Source organism: Schistocerca piceifrons, chromosome 9 (assembly GCF_021461385.2).
Source record: "Schistocerca piceifrons isolate TAMUIC-IGC-003096 chromosome 9, iqSchPice1.1, whole genome shotgun sequence".
Taxonomy (NCBI): Eukaryota; Metazoa; Arthropoda; class Insecta; order Orthoptera; family Acrididae; genus Schistocerca; species Schistocerca piceifrons.
The window spans coordinates 80968659-80988979 of record NC_060146.1 but is presented as its reverse complement, the minus strand read 5'-3'; the positions used below and the strand labels follow the sequence as shown (position 1 = coordinate 80988979).

The window sequence follows — 20321 nt, the reverse complement described above, 5'->3', positions numbered from 1 at the left end:
CTAAGCACGGTAAGGACATACAGATTCCTTCTAGCTATCACCCCATCTCTTTCACCAACTGTGTTTGCAGGGTGATGGAACATATGAATCATGCCTGGCTGGTGTGGTAGCTCAAGTTTCACTGTTTACTAACAACTGCACAATGTGGATTTTGAGCACGCCTTTCTACAGTTGACCATCTCATCACTTTGTCCACCCATGTCATGAGTGGTGTCATTAATGGTTTTCAGCGGAAATCCCAGACTGCGGCCATGTTTTTCGATTTGGAGAAAGCCTACGACACCCGCTTGAGGACTGTATCCTCCGTACTCGCTACATGTGGGGCTTCCATGGCTGCCCCCTCCGTTTCCTTAAGAAATTTTTAAAAGACTGGGTTTTCAAGGTACATGTGGATTCTGTCTTGTCGGGAACTTCAATATAAAAAAATGGTGTGCCTCAGGGTCCCGTGCTGAGTGTCATTCTCCCGCCTGGCATCACCAGCTCCCTTTTTGTTGACGATTTTGCCATCTATTGCAGTTCTTCACAGAACTGCCTCATTGAGTGGTGTCTTCAGTGATGTCGAGATCGTCTTTACTCGTGGACAATCGTTTTTCTGCTGACGAAACCGTTTGTATGAATTCCTGGCAGTGCAGTTGGTTTCTACCACCATCTTTACATCTTGGGGGCTCCTGCCCAAGAGGAAACTCCCTTGGTCCTCCCACATGTCTTACCTGGCAGCCCGCTATACACTGTCGCTCAATGTCCTATTTGTCCTTAATGGTACTTCCTGGGGTGCAGATCGAACCACCCTCCTCCATTTGTACTGGTCCCTAGTCCGTTCGAAACTAGACTATGGGTGCTTTGTTTATGCTTCTGCACCTCTGTCCCTCTTACGCCATCTCAAAACTATCCACCACCATGGCATCCGTTTCGCCACTGGCACCTTACACTAGCCCGTTTGAGTGTCTGCAAAGCTGCCGAACTACTGCTGTCCTACTGCTGAGTTTCTCCTCAGGAAATATGCATTCCTTTTGTCTGCTACTCGTAGCCACCCATCCTATGCCGCCTCCTTTGTGACTCCTTTGATCACCAGTATGGGGTTTATCCATCTTCTCTGTCACCTCGTGGAGTTCACTTTCATCTCTTGCTCCGGCAGATTAACTCCATGCTCCCTGCAACCTACCCGGTGGATGTGAACTCTTCACCACCTTGGCTTCGTGTTACGGCCTGTTTTCACTTGGCCTTCATTCGCTTCTTAATGGCACTACGCAAGTCTTGCTCTATCACCTTCAGTTTCACAAACTTCACATGGAATTTCACTATAGTACCTTTGTGTACAGTGGTGGCTCTCAGACTGATTGTGGTGTTAGGTGTTACTTCGTTGCCAGCCTCTGGTGGCCGAGCGGTTCTAGGCACTTCAGTCTGGAACCGCACAACTGCTACGATTGCAGGTTCAAATCCTGCCTCAGGCATGGATGTGTGTGATGGCCTTAGGTTAGTTAGGTTTAAGTAGTTCTAAGTTCTGGGGGGACTGATGACCTGAGATGTTAAGTCCCATAGTGCTCAGAGCCATTTTGTTCCTTCGTTGTTGGTGCAGACGTTTTTCAGTATCGGCGTCCAGCACACTGCTCAATATTTACAGCAGAGCTGTTCGCCCTGTATCAGGCCACGGAGTACATCCGGTGACACAGGCTTTTCAATTGTGTCATCTGCTCAGACTCTCTCAGCGCTCTTCAAAGCCTCTGTGCACTGTACACCATCCATCCCTTAGTGCAACAAATCCAGGAAAGCTTTCACTTGCTCGCTCTTGATGGAGCCACTGTGATGTTTATGTGGGTTCCTGGTCACGTCGGTCTGACAGGAAACGAGGCTGATGCCAAGGCTGCAGTCCTCGTACCTCAGCCCACTATTTATTACATTCCCTCTGATGATCTCTATGTTGTCATCTGTCAGGAGGTGGTGTCACTATGGCATCGCCACTGGTCCTCCATTCCAGGGAATAAGTTCTGGGTTATTAAGTCTATCCCAGCAGCTTGGACGACCTCCTCTCAACCTTCCCGCTGCAAGGAGGTCATTTTAACTATGTTGCGTGTTGGGCACTGCCTTGTTAGCCATCACTATTTGTTAAGTGGCGCTCCCACACCACTTTATGCACATTGCGCCAAGTTTTAACTGTCTACCATATCCCGATGGAATGCCCTCTTTTTTTACCGTTAGTGTTTGCCGTTTGAGTTATTGGCATTTTACCTTTTATCCGTCACATGCCAATGGTCATGTAATTGTTAGTGCTTGACTTCATTCCTCTATTGCTTATTTTATAGATCTTTCTCCACATCCCTCTTTCTAGCTGTCTTCTTTTCCGTCATCGGGGATTGAGGCATACTCATTTTTAACTCCTGTCTTTGTCTTCATGTTTCACAGTTTTGACATGGGCGTTTATGACCCGAGTTGTTTCTGCACCCTAGAACAAAACAAAACTGAAGAGAAATACGGAAGGCCTTACAGTCTTTTGTCAACTTACGTCTTTACTTACCCTTGAGATCTCAAAATTTGTTGGGGAAAAATGCTACAACTTGTGTGAAAATCAGGGAAATTTCAGGGAATTTCATTTGAGGAAACTTGGGGCAACCTTGTGTGTGCAACTTTATTATCGTAATCTGTTTATGATAGTATTTGAACTTTTATGTAGAGGTAATTTTAGTATGCATGCCATTATTTGTAAAAGACTTTGATTTGTCTTTAGTGGCACTACTACCAATATTTTCTTTACAATAATAGATTTTGATTACATCATATTATTGGTCTTATTTTCAGATGAAAATACACTTTTCCATACAACATGATGATTAAATTTTGTTCCAAAAATTGTCTATTGTTAGGGCACAATGGTGCCTGTGCTGTTCAGTGATACAGGAAATGCAAAGCCTTTTCATTAAATACATAAGAAGAAAATTACCAAAAATGTTTTATATGTATTACAAATGGCCAGCTAATAGTATGTGGAAGAGATCTGACTCAATTGGTGGTGAGCACCAACCAGTAGTAAGTGAAACTAAAGTAGTAAATTACTAAGAGGGAAGGAAATTGGCAGCTTTCAGTCTATAGTACTGAATTAAAGGAGTAAATTTTTCATTTACTTCTGAAGTAAATTTATTTACTCCATTCCTGGTGGAGAGCACCTTTGAAGAGTATGCTACAATTTTAGTAACTTAAGGAGGAAATAGTGCCGAAATTTACTCATAGGTAGAAGTAGGAGTAAAGCAAGAGAGTGAGGTGCGATCTTTGAGTCCTGTGTTTTAACTGTCAAATTCTATGGATTACCTGGACTACAAAGAATGTATGGAGATGGAGGAAGAAGTGAACATCCCAAGAATAAGGATTGTAATGGAGCGAAGGGACCCATTTGTGACGTATAGTGATTTCAAAGAGCGGTTTTGAGTTTCATAAGGAATCTTTTGAGTTGTTTGCTTGGTATGCTGGAGGTGTTACTGCAGGATAATTTTGACTCAAGAAACATGCTTTGTCTCCTAGGCTGCAACTTCTTTGTGGACTGCGAATCTTTCGCTCAGGTACTTATCAAACCATGGCATGGTATCTCATTAATATCCATATAATATCTCATTAATATCCATCTTACTACTGCTGGAAGAGCTTTTAACAGTGTGATAAACAGTTTAATTGCATTGAAACCACTGTGTGTGTCCATGCCACAGAGCCAAGAATGTCTATCAAAGAACAAAAGGGTATTCTGTCGAACTGGTGAATTCCCAAATCTCATAGTGGCCATAGATGTGTACGTATACCCATACTTCGTGCTTCTGGGGCACGTGCAGAACTATACAGAAATCGCAAGAATTTCTTTTATCATCGGTAAGGCCGGTATTACACTATCAAATTTCTTTGTCGAAGATTTGATCGAAGATGTGATCCAATATTCCGTCCAATATATTTGACAAAGATCTTTGACGTAGCGCTACAAGGGGTATTACACTGTCATCAAATTTTTCGTCAAAGTTCAAGATGGCTGACAACAACTTGTTATTAACCGCAGCAGTTCTATGTACTCCAATTGCTTTGTGTGCACATGCGAAAAAGAAGTGGGGGAAAAAAATGGAACCATACATACGAGGTTGACAGTCTTAAAAGTCCTGGGATTACAACTTGATAATAAATTCAGTTGGGAGGAGCACACCACAGAACTGCAGAAAGGCCTTAACAAATCTGTATTTGCAATTCGAGTGTTAGCAGACATAGGCAACATAAAAATGAAAAAGCTTGCATACTTTCATTCCATAATGTCATATGGGATAATATTTTGAGGTAAATCTTGAAGTCAAACAAAAGTTTTCAAGGTCCAAAAGCGTATAATACGTATTATTTGTGGAATAAATTCACGGACCTCCTGCAGAAACCTCTTCAAAGAACTGGGTATACTAACTACTGCCTCTCAGTATATTTACTTCTTAATGAAATTTGTCGTAAATAATATATCTCTTTTTCCAACAAACAACTCAGTTCATACATACAATACCAGGAACAAACATGATCTGCACAAAGACTTACAAGCACTCACTTTAGTTCAAAAAGGGGTCCACTACTCAGGAACACTCATCTTCAATAATTTGCCAGGAAACATAAAAAATTTAGTTAGAAATAAAGATCAGTTTAAAAGGAGCCTGAAAGACTTACTACTGGCCAACTCCTTCTACTCCATTGCCGAAATTTTTAATAGAAACAAATGATGTATTGTATTTATTCATACTATTAGTATTGTTATTTCAGCTTAAAAAAATCGACATGTTCCACATCCACGAGGATCTCCTCAGCACGGAACTAAAAACTAATCTAATCTGGGTGAAGCCGTGGGTTTTACGACGACACGATAAAAGCATTCAACAAAACTTGTTACGTGAGCTTACAGTGGAAGATGTCAAGTCGTACATCAATTACTTAAGAATGGATGAGCATACATTTCTGTATGTGCTCAATGAAGTGTATCCTCATATCACAAAGCACAATATTCACTTAAGAACTGCTACATCTTCAGAAGACAGGCTCACTATAACACTCCGATTCCTTGCTACAGGAGAGGGTTATGTTAGGTTAGGTTAGGTCAGGTTAGGTCTCCAATCTTCTTAATCTATCTTTGTATTCAGGGTGCCTCACGTTGTAAAGCGCCTCATCAGCTTCAGACATCTCTATTAATTTTGTAGTTGTCGGCACACACTAATTGTATTTACCGGCAATGGTTATAAAAACACTACAGACGACAGAACGCTGCAGCGATGCTAGCGCTCCATGTGGTAACATGTCACATTGCAGTGAACAGAAGACAAGCGGTTTCTTTGATCAAATATACAGCGAGGCCCTAGATTTGATCAAATATTGGACGACATTTGACAGAGTCCCTATTACACTATCAAATATCTTGGACAAAGATTTTGGACAAAGATACTGGGCAAAGAAATTTGATAGTGTAATACCGGCCTAATGCCAATATGAAGCTTTTGAATGTGGTAAGCCGTTGACTGGGTTCCACGCATGATGAACGCATTTGGGACAATAGTTGAGTTGCTGCAGAATTTGAAAATGGACAAAATGATGGGTTGCTTATTGCAGATAGTGGATATGCTCTCTCCAAACATCGTATGACGCCTGTGTTCTGAGCCCACACAGGTGCCGAATGGTGCTACAATAGAGGCTATATTGCTACCAGATGTGTAATAGAGCAAGCATTCGGTGTTTGGAAGAAAAGTTTCCAAATTCTCACTAAAACAATGCAGTTTAAACCAAACAAGTGTGGGAATGCTATTGTGGCTGCTGCAGTTCTACAAAGCTTTGGAATATAGTTAGAAATGAGTTTCACCCTGCTGCTGTGGAGATGACTCACCTCGAACAATATGCATTTCAGCCAGAAGCAGATGCTGCAGGCCAAGCTGTCAGAAAGTCTATATAGTTAATTACTTTAATTAAAATTGTATCTGGTTTGCTACTAAAATTAGAAGTTAATGTAAAGATGTTCCTTTCTTAAATGAATAAATAAGCCACCGGATTGTCACTATTGCAGTGAAAAGTGACTCATTTTATTTATGTGTAATTTTATAGTTACATTCTTTTTTCTTTCTTACTTTTTTCTTAGGGGATTAACATTCTCATTTTATTTCTTAATTTTGTATACAAAGTCATACAATGTTTCCATTATTCCTAAATAAAGACTTCTTTTATAATATTGCAAATTCAGATAAATATTATAATATGGTATTAACAAAAATTAGTACCGATGCTGAAACGATAAACACAAACATTATGCCATACAATAAACAAAAACATATAAACCATTTGAAAAAATATCATGGAAAGAAAAGATGTTTTATACATATAAATATTTTCTTATTCATTCACAAAAACCCAAATTTCTCGAGCACATTGGCTGAAGAACTGGAACCTGAAGCTTGCTCCATTACGTCGAACTTATTCATAATTTCCATTTTAAGATTTTGTTCTTCTTCCATGATTTCTTTTTGTCTTTCTATTAATAACATTTTTGCATTGTATTCCTCTCGTTTTAAAAGCATTTTTAAGGAATGAAGCTTGTCTGCTTATTTCAACAACTCTCGGTTCTTCACTACAACCGCATGTCCTCTGTCTGTTTTGCAAGGTGCATCTTCTGATAAGGTCTGACCAGAGAATGCAGGCCAAGGTTCATGACTGTGGGATAAAGTTCCACCTACAGCAGTTTCATTGCTACCTTCAGAGCAGTTATCATCATTGAAATTGCTTGAAAGTCTCACATTATCTCCAGATGTGTCATTGTCGTTAACTCCAGCTATCCTCTCGAAAACATGTGGGATCATATCAACAACCATTTGGCTTATATCATCGATCTTCATCTCACTTACTCCACTGCCAGTTTGAAATTGTTCTGGATTACATGTAGCTTTCATTTTCTTTGTTTTCACTTTCATGTCCTTCCAAATTACTTTAAGCTGTTCTTGTGATCTTTGTGTAAGAGCTTCTGCGTTGTATTCAATGTGTATTTTTTCCCAAGCATCCTTTTTTTTCCTTTTTAGCATTTTGACATCTTCCTTTTTAGATTCAATAGTAGTTATGTACGTTTTCATTATTTCAGCAAACCACTCTTTTTCATTTCCTGGTATGTTTTTTGAATGTTCCTTGGCTACCTCCATGTTGCTGCTAACTCGTAACTCAAACTGGCGCTTAAATTAATACGTGTCACCAACCAACAATGGACATTGGTAGCTGTAGATAGTGGGGTTAACAATAGATTCATTCAGTAATAGAATGTTTCTTTTTCATAATACACAGATCAGTAGCATTTAGATTTTCCAATTTTAATAATTCAATTTAATAATCCTTTCTAGCTTCTAAAATTATAGCAATCAATATTTTCAAAGCGGGAACATAATGCATGTACCAGCAGTGTGCAGAAGTGGCTTACTTCTGTAGTAAAAAGACGTTACTACTTTAGTTACAACTAAAGAAGCAAATAGAAATTGAGCTCCCCAACAGTTTCTAAAATAGTGTATTACTCTAGAAGTAATTTACTAAAGCAGTCCAGCCTAAAGAAGTAAGAGTTACTACAAAAAGTAATTTATACTACTTTGGTGCTCGCCACCCAAAGGATCAAATTCCACACTAAAATGGAATGGTGGGTTGTGTTCTTCATCAAAATGAGTGTGATGCAATGTCCAGTTTCATTACTACATTAAATCCTAATCTTGCTTTCTTCCTGAAATGGAGGGAAGGCTCCTCTGCTTTCCAGATTTACAATAATTTTCCGTTTTTTCGTTTCCTTTTTTAGTGAAGTGGTAATATGAGAATGTGTTGCAGCTGTGTCGTTCGCTGGCTGGATCTACAGGAGCAACGCCTTGCCGGCGAAGAGTCAAAGGATGCGCATATGGAGCAGCTGGTGGTGGCCTTGATGTCACATGTGCGCTTTCCTATGATGTCGCCTCGACAGTTGGCAGAGCTCCTGCTGTCCCCCCTTACCAAGAAGCACAAGGAGTTCTTCATGGAGAGGATGGCAATTGGAATGGCTTTCCATTCAGGTTACTATCGTCATGGTCATGACTATTACTACGCTAATGGATGAAAGATCACTACCCTGAGCCGCTATTCACACATGTATTTATGTACTAGCTGAGCATGTGTAGCCTGGGCATGTATTTGTTCCAATCTTCTATTAGTCCATGTCTTCCTCCCCCCCCCCCCCTTGTCCATCTCCTCCTCTACCACCCCACTGTCCATTTCTTCCCCGCGCCCCGCCCTCCCTCTCCCTCTCCCCTCCTCCGTCTCTTCCTCTATTTCTTTCCCTGTCCTGTCTCTGTTCATCTCCTCTTCTTTCCTTTCTCTGTTGTCTGTTCTCCTTCACTGTCTTTCCATATGCTCCTTCACCCTCTTTCCATCTCTTCCCCCCTCTATCTGTCTTTTCTCTTTTGTATCTCTGTCTATTTCTTGCCCCCACTTCTCTGTCCATATTCTCCTCTTCCCTTTCTCTGCCCATTTCCTGCTTCCTCTCTCTGTCCATCTCCTCATCCCCCTCTCGGCCTGTACATCAGCTTCTCCCCCTTCTCTGTCCACATTATCACCATCTCTCCAATAGCAAGTTGTTATTTCTTATCCCCACAGTATGTATTTCCAGTTAGTAAGAATGTGTGTACCAAGTTTGGCTGAAATTGATAAATCGATCCAGGCATTTAGGAGGAACTTTTTACATGTGGTTTTGCCCGTGTGCGCACTTTTCACCTATGTTTAACGTATTTCACTCGTATCATTTATTGAATTTAACACTGCAGTTTTGTTTTCTTGCAGTTCAGGGTTTTTGATACCATATTTCCTTAACTATGTATCATACAGATGTTTTTGCAAATGCATTAAGTGGTATATGTTAATACTGTCTGCAAAATGTGTTGCAAATAACATTAGTAGTGAAAAAGTAATAAATTAAAACATCATGCCAAATATGGCAATTTTACTGCATGAACAGCAAAAACATAGTAAGTGATAAACATATTCTTTCCATCATTTTGTGGGAGGTGTTGGCGAGAAAGTCTCATAAAAGTTTTGAAATTATGTGAAAAGTTTGTTCCAAGTCTCTAAGTGCTTTCATTCTCCAATACTGGATGACTGAAGTATTGGTGTTCGTGCATCGTCACCTTTATCACCCACACCCCTTTGATTGGGGGGGGGGGGGGGGGGGGAGACGGTTCTTTCCCTCACAGTGCTTCTTTCTAGACAGAAAGTGGTGTGTGCACCAAGGTTGGTAGAAACTGATCTGTGGTTTAGGAGGAAGTGTGGAACGTAACATATATACAGTGTGACAATTATTGAATTATACGGAAAAAAATGTAAATTAGTTACAAACTGCAGTGTGCACACACTTGATTCAACATGTAAACATCACTACAGATATTCAGATTTAGGTTATGACTTGTTCAATATGCCTGCCATCGTTACCAATGATGTGGCGCAGATGAATAGCGAAATTCTGCATGACCTGCTGAAGTGTCAGAACATTGATCGTGTCTATGACCTCCTGAATGGTTGTTTTCAGCTCAGCGATGGTTTTGGGGTTATTGCTGTATACCTTGTCTTTAATATAGCCCCACAAAAAGAGTCGCATGTGTTCAGATCTGGAGAATGTGGCTACCAATCAAGGACCATGCCAGTGACATCTGTATACATGAGAGCCAGAATGCAGTTCCCAAAGTTGCTCCTCCAGGACATCATACATTCTCCTGCTTCAATGGGACAAGCTCCATCTTGCAAGAGCCACATCTTGTCGAAATAAGGATCATTTCTGATAATGAGGATGAAATAATCTTCCAAATCCTTCATGTACAGTTAGGTGGTCACTGTGCCATCAAGGAATATTGCACTGATTATTCTGTGACTGGACATTCCACACTGCACGGTCACCGGTTGAGGGTTTAGAGACTTCTCGGTCGCGAAATGCCGATTCGCAGTCCCTCAAATGCGACAATTTTTCTTATTGACTAACCTATCCAAATGAAAGTGGACTTTGTTGCTAAACCAGACCATACAGCGCATACTAACTCCTACCATGCCCCAAGGCCAACCGTGCAGTTTGAACATCTTAAAGCAAACCATTTAGAAGTTATGATTATTTTATTTCATGTAGTTCAATAAGTGTCAGCCTATACATACATACATGCATGCATGCATCTTTATAATGTGTATGGATTATGCTGCTTTGTGCACTGTAAGCATCACATCATATAGACAGATTGCTTTTGGCAATTTCATTCTCTTGTAAATCCTTCGTAGCCTCAGTGCAATCCTGCTCTCATCCATAGCAATGATCAGAGAGCTGTAAGTGGTACTGTGATGTGCCACAACCTTAGTGGATGTAGCTCTGATAATGATACCAGCCAGGGTAGTCAACGAACATCTCAGGGAGCTGATTGGTTTGTATGAGAAATGTGTTATTGGGCATAGTCCTTGTGGGCTAAATTATGATTGAGATGAATGACGCATTGTTCAGTGTTTGTATCAAAGGAAGATTCAATCAAGAAACCTAATAAATTATGAGACAGAGTTGCTAGCCAGGACTTTATTCCAGAGGCAAAATGTTTGGTGCTGCTGGTACACGTGTTTGAAAGTAAAATTAATGACACTATTGAAATTGTTGCATGGCTCAAACGCCTCCTTAAAATCATTAAAAAGTCCGTATTTCAGCTACTAAATTTGAAGGGTCCATAAAAACTCCTTATTTTTGCCTGTCTTCCAAAAATTACTATTGTTCAATGCCTCATTTTGTGGAATAATGTACGTATACCCATTTTATTTTATAACTTCTGAAAATGGCAATTTGGTGCGTCAGGTCTACATAATATGCAAGTAGCATGATGTCATTTTAAGCTACCACAGAATAAAACTATACGCACTATGTGATATCACTACAAATGTTGCAGTAGTTGTTAAGAAATTTTGAGTTAAAGGACTACATCAGCGTGTACAATGACTTCTATGTAAACGCAGCTCATCAGTTCTATTGCAGGTGAAGATTGCGCCGCATGCTATGAATTTTGTTTTATCAGTAAGCTGGGTTGTAAGGTTTTGGTAATATACAGGGTTTCCCATTTATCTTGACTACCCTAAATAACTGTCTAGATGCAAATTACAAAATGTTTCAAGCTAGTGTTCTTTGGCCATCAGGGGGCCATCAATCAGCATGATTGCCTTTGTTGTAGCTTTGTCTTTTACAAGGATATGAACAGCGCTATGACTTTTTTAAATGGCACCCTGTACTTTTTATTTGGTAATTCATTTCCTCTCCTAAAGACATATTCAAAAATGTATCACAGTGTACCATTCACTGAAACACAACATTGTTAATTACATAACACAACATTGACGTTGACGCTCCCAGCACTTAGGGCAGATACTCGGGATAATGGATCACATCCACGTGTTGATGTTGACAGAGAACAAATGTAAACATAAGTAGAATGCACACCCGTCATTCCATCAACCATCATCGGTTGAAGAATTGTGTGAGTAGAATATACACCAACGAAGAGAAGGTGGAAATGCTACTCACCTATGGGGAATGTAAGTTCGCAGAACAGTAATTGCAATACTGTTTTCTTATGTCTACTGCATCGACATAACGTTTCTTTTATTGTTGTTGTTGTTGAAGGTAGGCGAAATGCTACGCAGGCAGCGGAACTGTACAGAGAACGATAACCTGACAAGAACCCACCTTCGCAGCTGACGTTTTCTTGTCTTGTTGTGACGCTTCAGGAAACGGGAAGTTTCAATCCACGACAACACAATCGTCGTAGCACTCACGCAGATGAAGCTGCCGAAGCTACTGTTCTCACTTCTGTTGCTATGAATCCACATGTGAGCACACGACAACTTGAACATGAGATTGGCATTCCTAAAACCAGTGTCCATCGTATTCTTACCTGTCAGTGGTTCCATCCTTACCATGTACACCTACGTCAAGAATTGCATGGGAGTGATTTCCAGAATTGTGTACAATTGTGATTACGAGAATACATTTGTGTAGGTGACACATTTAAGTGATTAAAATTGCAGGATCACAGTTTAAAGTAAATGTGATATGTGCCATTGCTAATGTGAAATACTGTTACATTAATAACGGGTGTAACTGCCAGAATGTTGAATGCAAACGTGTATGCATTGTGTTGTACAGGTGCCAGATGTCTGTCTGTGGGATGGAGTTTCATGCATGTTGCACTTAGTCAGTACAGGGACAGCTAACACTGTTTGCAGATAGTGCTGGAGTTGTCATCCGATGATGTTCCATATGTGCGTGATCAGACACAGATTTGGTTATTAAGCAGGCCAAGGCAACATGTCAAATCTCTGTAGAGCATGTCAGGATACAATAGCAGCAGTACGTTGCAAAACACCCACTGGTGGTGTTCATGAATGGCAGCACCGGATCAAATCACCAGACTGACAAACAGATTTGCATTCAGGGTGCTCCATAACCAAAAGAGTGCTCGTGCTGTCATACAAAATCACACCCCAGACCATAATTCCAGCCGTAGGCCCAGTGTATCTAACAAGCAGACAGTTTGGTTGGCCCTCAACTGGCCTCCTCCTAACTAACACACGACTATCACTGGCACTGAGGCAGAACCAGCTTTCATCAGAAAACACAACAGACCTCCATCCTGCCCTCCAGTGAGCTCTTGCTTGACACCACTGAAGTTTCTACTGGTCGTGGTTTGGGGTCAGTGGAATGCCCGCTGCAGGACATTTGTCTCAGAGCTGCTCTTGAAGTAAATGATTTATAACAGCTCGTTGTGTCACTGTGGTGCCAACTGCTGCTCAAATTACTGCTCCAGGCGCAGTACGATGCACCGGAGCCTTACACCAAACACTATGGTCTTCTCTCTCGTTAGTGCCACTTGGCTGTCTGGAGCCTGGTCTTGCAATCGAACATTCATGTGACCACTGCTGCCAGCAATTGTGCACAGTGGCTACGTTCCTGCCAAGTCTTTCTGCAATATCACAGAAGGAACATCCAGCAGCTTCTCATAACCCTATTGTACAACCTCATTGAAACTCAGTGAAGTGTTGATAATGGTGTCTGAGGCGTCAGATCAGAGGGGTGTTCGGAACACAATTTCGACGCAAAGCAGCTCAATAGGCTGTGGAGTGGAAGGGGTAGGCTAGCAATAGAACAATGCATCACCATTGACTAGACACTCATTTATTGAACACACAAGTCACGTATTACCCAAAAGGAACAATCAGTACAAATTACAAAATAATATTCTTTTCCTTTAAGTCACTCGAACATTGAAACAGGCAAATAGCAATCATTTAACTGAAAGCCTTTTAAGAAAGCAAGACTAGAAAATTTGAATGATGAGTTAAAATCATATTTAAATAGGCTCTGACCGAGCACATATTTTAAAACGAAATACTTCCTTTAAGGAACCAGTGATCAAAATTAATTACGTAATCCTCAACAACTGTATTACATCCAAGACATTTAAGATTAAATAGTAATATATAACATCAGAGAGCTGCAGTCCCAAGTTTTAAGCAGCATGTTTCAAATGGACTGCACTGCAACAGTACAATACAAGTCCGTCACAGGATCTCCCCACACAGGAAGATATTGCCGCAATCGACAAAATATCAACATCATTCCATGTACAGACCTAAAACAAACTAAAAGCTCTCTTAAGTTTGGTACAGTTAATTCCCTTTCAATATAACATACATCACAAGTCTAGCCCTAGGACAGCACTGACACCCCGCAATTTAGCACACGAAAAACTACAGCAATGCACTCATCACGTATCCTTACAAAATCCAAAAACAGAGCGCCAGCTCCCCAATAGCGGAACATTTAACCACGCGCAGCATGCAGGTTTGCGGGATGCTGATCTCGCCCTTAACCTCAACACCATTTCAAATACTAGTCAGCCTACAATCTTGAACCACCATACACATTCCTTCAGTTACTGCATAGAAAGCCAATGTGATAGGCAAACAGACCAGCATATGATAAAAGCTTAAGCAATTTCCTTACTAGACCATAAGGACAGTAGCACATAAGCAAGTAGCAATGGTAACTTCCGCTTAGATTGGCTACAAATCAGCGCTTGATTTAACACACCAGAGAACAGTCTTTACAACATAACCGTCAATACAATAGCAAATTACTCACAAGTGTACTCCCCCACGATTTCGATTCGCAAAGCCATAGACAAAATGTGGAGAACACATCACTTGGACCAACATAATGGTGCACCCTCAGTTACCCCAAATAACTGACTCCCTTAGTTGCACAGCAAAGAACCAGACCTAATGAAACCACCACAGTTTTCGCCTCTAAATTGTCACAGCACAAGTGAGACTCAATCACAAATGTAATATTACATCACCAGTTCCCGTATAGTCAGTACAAGCGCCTGATTTTCACCCGTTTATAATGGCAGGCAGCAAAATCGTACGGAAAAGAGCGTAGACAAAAGCTCTTACCAATTCTCTTCTCCGAAAGCAGCCACCGCAACTCTCAGGAACCACTGGGACATCGAATGCAAAAATCGTTACTCCTTCACACAAATTACAGGACACCCGCTTCCCGTTGCCTGCTATGGCGTCTTCCGTTCAGAGCCAACTTGTATATCTCCATGCGATAGGTCCGGTCCCACACTCGCTGCGTCAACCCGACAACCGTCTTCCACCACGTCCCGGAGCGCACCCCCCCACAGCACCTCACCTCGTTACTCCTCGCGTGGGCCCCAGAGGGCGCTGCTTATGGCCCAGACCGTGGCAGAAAAGATAAACCACCAGAGTGGCACTATCGATACGAGCCACCACGGCTCAGTGTCTTTGTGACCTGAAAGACATTCTTTACTAGCACTGAGTCATCACATCCAGTCTCAAAGGTAACACGCTCACAGCTCAAAGGTAACTAACACTCACAACTGTTACAGCCTGCATTTAAAGCAAACCTGATTTGCATCCTTGTAGCAGTATTACTAGCGCAACTCTCATGCGAATGGCACGAAATTTTGATAGACATCATGTTTTAGGTGTAGAAACATGCCTGCAAACTTTCATTTGTGTTGCACAGCTTCTTCTTGGTGTTGTGATTTTATTTTTGTCAGTGTATTTGGTTAAAAACTTGAGTTTTTTCACATCTTATGGTTTCATGTTGTAGCTTGCATTTATTTAGTGGTCATAGTTAGTATGATGTTTTGAAATTAAGAAACATAACAGCAGTTAATTCACAGAGCTTTCAATAAAAGATGTATTCGCTTTACGTACAGTGGACTTAAGGTCTTATGTTACTATACATGAAATGCAGCCCACATACCGAAATTGTTCTTACAGTTGAAGGAGTGCCAAATCTCTCTGTAGTGTGAAGTAAATAATGTTTACATGGTGTCGAAGTTGTCCCTGCTCACTATGCCGAATTAATTTGTGCTTCTCTGTTTCTTATGCAATTCATCAGATTAATCTCATCCACAGTCTAAGTTGGCGTTATAGTTACAGTGTACTTAACATGATTAAATGACATGACATTGTTGTCTGTGTGGCAGATAAGTGCAAGAGTAAAGCACTGGACCAGTAAAAGAAAGATTGCGAGTCCTAATTCACATTTAAACTTTTTTTAAGTTTATGCGTATTTTTCTCTTAGAAAACTGTTTTCTCATAGTAATCCAGCCATAAAATTATTGACTCTCATTTTAATTAGTATTAACTCTTTGATCAGTATAACAAACTGCATGTCTTGTTACCTTATTTCTGCTTGCTAGAATGTAAAACACAGAGTATGTAAATCATTGGTATTAGTTGCTGATTAATATATTACAAGGCAACAGAGATTTGTCTCAGCTAAAAGCATACAGAATTGGAATCTGTAAATTTTTTCTGTAGCCTTTGTTGATATCAAAGGAAAACACATTTAATTTTTGAGTAATATCAACTACATGGAAGAGTTCCCGTGGCACCAAGTCATCAGGGACTATTAATAGACATTTAATAAGGCATATTCCTACTGGTAAATTAGGTGAACTGCGTAGTAGAGTCGAAACTTTAAGAGCACTTACTCTAATAGACTAATTCTGGAAATGGAAAAGAAGCAGAATTTTGTTTAAGAGTCAGACGGATGTATTGTGTTATGGCCTCACAGATAGGCTTTGGTTTTGCTAATGGTTTTCACAGTAAGAGCCTGCTGGTTTGGGTGTATTTTCTGGCACCATAAGGAAAGTCCAGGGTAATTTCACCTCCTCGCCCCCTTGTCCCCCACACCCTGCTGCGTCCTTTGGTTTGCCAGAACTGATACCTATCAATTTATAGCTGTTATATACGGGTGTCTGAGGAAGGGACAGGAAATCGTCTTCGAAACTGCATTTTCTGTAGTATGGTTGCTTTCAAAACCCTGCAACCTGGGGGAGAAGAAAAACAGAAAGAAAAAACGCTTGTGGCTACAAACTGAGCTTTGCTCCACACTCGAAACGTACATTGGTTGTGTAACAGTTACTCTGTGCATTGCTGCAGACTGAGTTGTGTGAAATTTGTTAGACTTACTTCGATTCAAAATATTTCTGTGTCAGAAGAAAGAGAGGGAGAAGACATCCGAGGGTGCATGCTGTGCAAGAGAAGTCTTTAAGTGGTCAGGGCACCAAAATGAGAGGGCAGGCTTGTTGACCACTGCAATAACGTTGGGAAGACTTGCTGCCTATCACTAAAGTATAGAACTGTGGATGAATTAAAAATTTACAAAAACGCTATTGTGAGGATAGAGAAGTAAAAGTTCAGAGCTGAAGAAAATCAGGCTGTACCATCTCAACTAAACACTTTAGGAATAGAGAGAGAATTTGAGAAGCGTTTGACAAGTATGGATGATTTTCAGGCAAATGCAAATCGACATCATATTTACAATTAGTATTTGAGAAAATAACATCTAACCTTCAATAAACTGAAGGCTTCCTAAGAAGAATCAGAACATCATGGAGGCAACAAGTTGTTGCTGGGAAATGTAGTGCATGGTTTAGGCTTCAGATAAATAAAAATTAAAAAAAATTGACGGAAGAAAGCTCATAATGGAGAGAGATGATATTGCTGCATGGTGGTGCTGATTTTTGAAGACAGTATCAAAAGAAAACTTTGACTGTATTAAAACTTGTTTGCAGATTAAAACTGTGTGCCAGAGCAAGACTCGAACTCGGGATCTTTGCCTTCCACGGCCAAGTGCTCTTCTGACTAATCTACCCAAGCACAACTCACGGCCCATACCTGCCAGTAGCTCGTCTCCTACCTTCCAAACTTTGCAGAAGTAACTTGCAAGACTAGCTCTCGTGGAAGAGAGGATATTGTGAAGATATGGCTTAGCCAGAATGTGGAGGATGTTTACAGAATGAAATATTCACTCGGCAATGGAGTGTGAGGACAGGTTGTGAGTCATGCTTGGGTAGTTCAGTTGGTACAGCACTTGCCCATGAAGGGCAAAGGTCCCAAGTTCGATCTCCATCCAGCAGACAGTTTTAATCTGCCAGGAAGTTCCTTATCAGCGGACGCACCTCTAGTGTAAAAATTTCGTTCCAGGAACATCCCCCAAGTTGTGGCTAAGCCACGTCGTTGCAGTGTACTTTCTTTCGGGAGTGCTACTCTTGCAAGTTTTGCTGGAAAACTTTTGTGATGTTTGGAAGGTAGGAGACGTACTGGTGGAAGTAAAGCTGTGAGGATGGGTTGTGAGTCGAATTTTTGGGTAGCTCAGTCAATAGAGCATTTGCCCCCAAAAGGCAAAGGTCCTGAGTTGCAAAGGTCCTGAGTTCAAATCTCAGTCCGGTGCACAGTTGTAATCTGCCAGGAAGTTCCATATCAGTTCACACTCCGCTGCAGAGTGAAAATTTCATTCTTGTTTGACGATATTGGTAAAGGCAAGCCATTCAACAAGTACAGGCTGGACACATGATTCAGTAACTGTCACCATGCCATAACCTTCTGGAAATAGTAGTAGATTAACTCTTCTCCATGCATTTACATCTGCTGTATTCGTGAAAATCTGTATGTTGTTATTTAGATTTAAAAGAATAGAATTGCTGAGAAATGAGCAGAGTCACATTTCATTGGTGGTTTAAAAATTCACTTTGGAGGAACTTGAGCAAGCCTTCAGTGATAGTTATAGGCAATGCTTTGTATCATTCGACTGTCCTTGCTTATGTGCATACAGTAGTCTCTAGAAAATGTTATTGACCGGCTACAGTGAAAAAACATTTCCGTACCATTGATTGTAGAAAGGGTGAATTACTGAATCTGTGGCTCAGAATAAACCACCCTTACCTCTATACATTGGTGATAAAATGGCAAAAGAAATATGACCGCAGGGTCCTCAGACTGTCACCATACCAATGCCACTTCAATTCCTTTGGAGCCATATGGGGCCAAGTTGCAGGTTATGTGTCATAAAGAAAGAGTTACGTTAGCAGAAGTGAAAAGATTGGTAAAGGATGCTATAAACTGAACCTTGTCATGAGACTGGCATAATGTTGTAACACACACAGAGGGAGCAATAATGATAGCATGGGAGAATGTGTAATGAAAATGACATTGAACAGTTTCTTGTTTCATTAAATTCTAAAAGCCGTTCTAGTGACTACACAGACAAAATAGTGAAAGTGTTTCAGTTACAGATGACGAGCAGCTGTTAGTGGAATAGTGTGTTACCAGTGTGCGTGCATGCGTGCGCGAGTGAGTGAGAGAGAGCGTATGCACACAACTGTTGATTGCATGAGCTTGTGGCATGTTGTGTACAAGCCAGTAACTCTGCTCCCAACCTCTGCCTTTTGTCAGTTACAAAGTAATTTTAAACAATTATAGTTCCCCCCATGTTTTGTGTTATTTTTTGCAAATTTTGGCATTTTGATGCTTATTTTTCCAGCACTTTTTTCTAAGTGTTTTGTTTGAAATGGAAGTATACCTATCAGTCTAAATATCAAACGACGAACTCAGGGCACAGCCATCTAGTTATGGTTGCTGATCACCAGTCTGACAGTTTTATTTTCGGTATTTCATACAATTAGTGACCAAATCTCAAAAGTTAAAATGTTGTCAAAGTCTACTCAGGCAGAGATTAATTTTGACATTAAGGGTTTAACAGGTGAACTCTGGATGCATCTTGAGGCAGCATAGCTCACAGCATGTAAATACGCAGTGTTTGAGAATGAGAGAACCTAACAATGTCTAACAAACTTTACACGTAATTTCAAAGATTTTTGAAACTTTTCTCAGACAGCCCCCACAAAATGAGAAAACAAATGTTTTTTGCTTACTACAGTCAAACCCATATTTTACGTTTTCATGCGGTCCAGACTTAAAAAACACAAAATTGATGAAAATGCAGAATAGAGGAAAATATTAAAAAAACCCAAAATGTAGGAAAAAACACACATAATTGGTTTACGTGATTAAAAATCACAATCTTCTCCAATACATTGTATAAAATCTAAGTGAAGGAAATTAAATGTACAATACAATGTTTATACAATAATTTGTGGCAACGAATATAATCAGTTCTTAAAAAATCACAGATGCGTAAGAGCAAGTAAAAACCAATCAAAAAATTGAAATTGGTATCTAGATACAAGGTCATCGAGCTATCTGCGATGCTATGACCACAGATTATATGTTACAGACACGTGATTTTGAGAAATCTACCTTTGTCCTTACCCAGAAAAAAGCAAAAATTGATGAACATCTCAAATTAAACCAAAAATATCACAGCAGCTAAGTAGTTAAACCATAAGCATAAATACAGACATCTGCTTAATGACAAACTTTGTCACCATTGCTGTTAGTGTTTAATGCTTTTCTTATGACCTCCACTTCACATGCTCACCGCTGTTAAAGTGTTATTTTGGGCTTGATGAGAGAAACAAGAGACATGAAAAAATAAGTTTACTTCCCCAGTTGACATTACAAGCTTATTAGAAGTTGGCTCAGAGAATTTCTGTACGCTGTGTAAAATGTAAATTTGAAAGAAAGCTCAGGTGCTACAGTTTTGCTTCATGCCCTCTATCACCGCTGGCAAACTTTACGATCTACAGTGTGTGGTGCAAAGTATATAGGTGAGTAGTGTATGTAGTTCTTGCAACTGTATCGTGTCGGATTTGAACACGAAAGTCCTTAAAATGTGATGTCGCAAAACCATTCTTCTATTTCCACATGACATCTGTGTCATGTCAAATCATTTGCATGAAATGCTTTCACCCCTACCTGCACTCTCGTCATTAATGGGCCACTTCACCTCTCCATGCATCCGGTAGATGAGCTCATTATGTGTGTGTTAGTGTGGT

At 40.4% G+C, this 20321-nt stretch overlaps 1 protein-coding gene across 2 annotated transcripts in view; it reads left to right on the top strand.

Annotated features, from left to right (window-relative positions):
* The window catches only part of LOC124717115 (BTB/POZ domain-containing protein 17), a 150334-nt gene that overhangs the window by 115663 nt on the left and 14350 nt on the right, over positions 1 to 20321 (top strand). For both annotated transcript variants that reach the window (XM_047243837.1, XM_047243836.1), the window contains exon 7: positions 7831 to 8048. In XM_047243837.1, coding sequence (XP_047099793.1) covers positions 7831 to 8048 — 218 coding nt within the window. The remainder of the gene's footprint in view (positions 1 to 7830; positions 8049 to 20321) is intronic.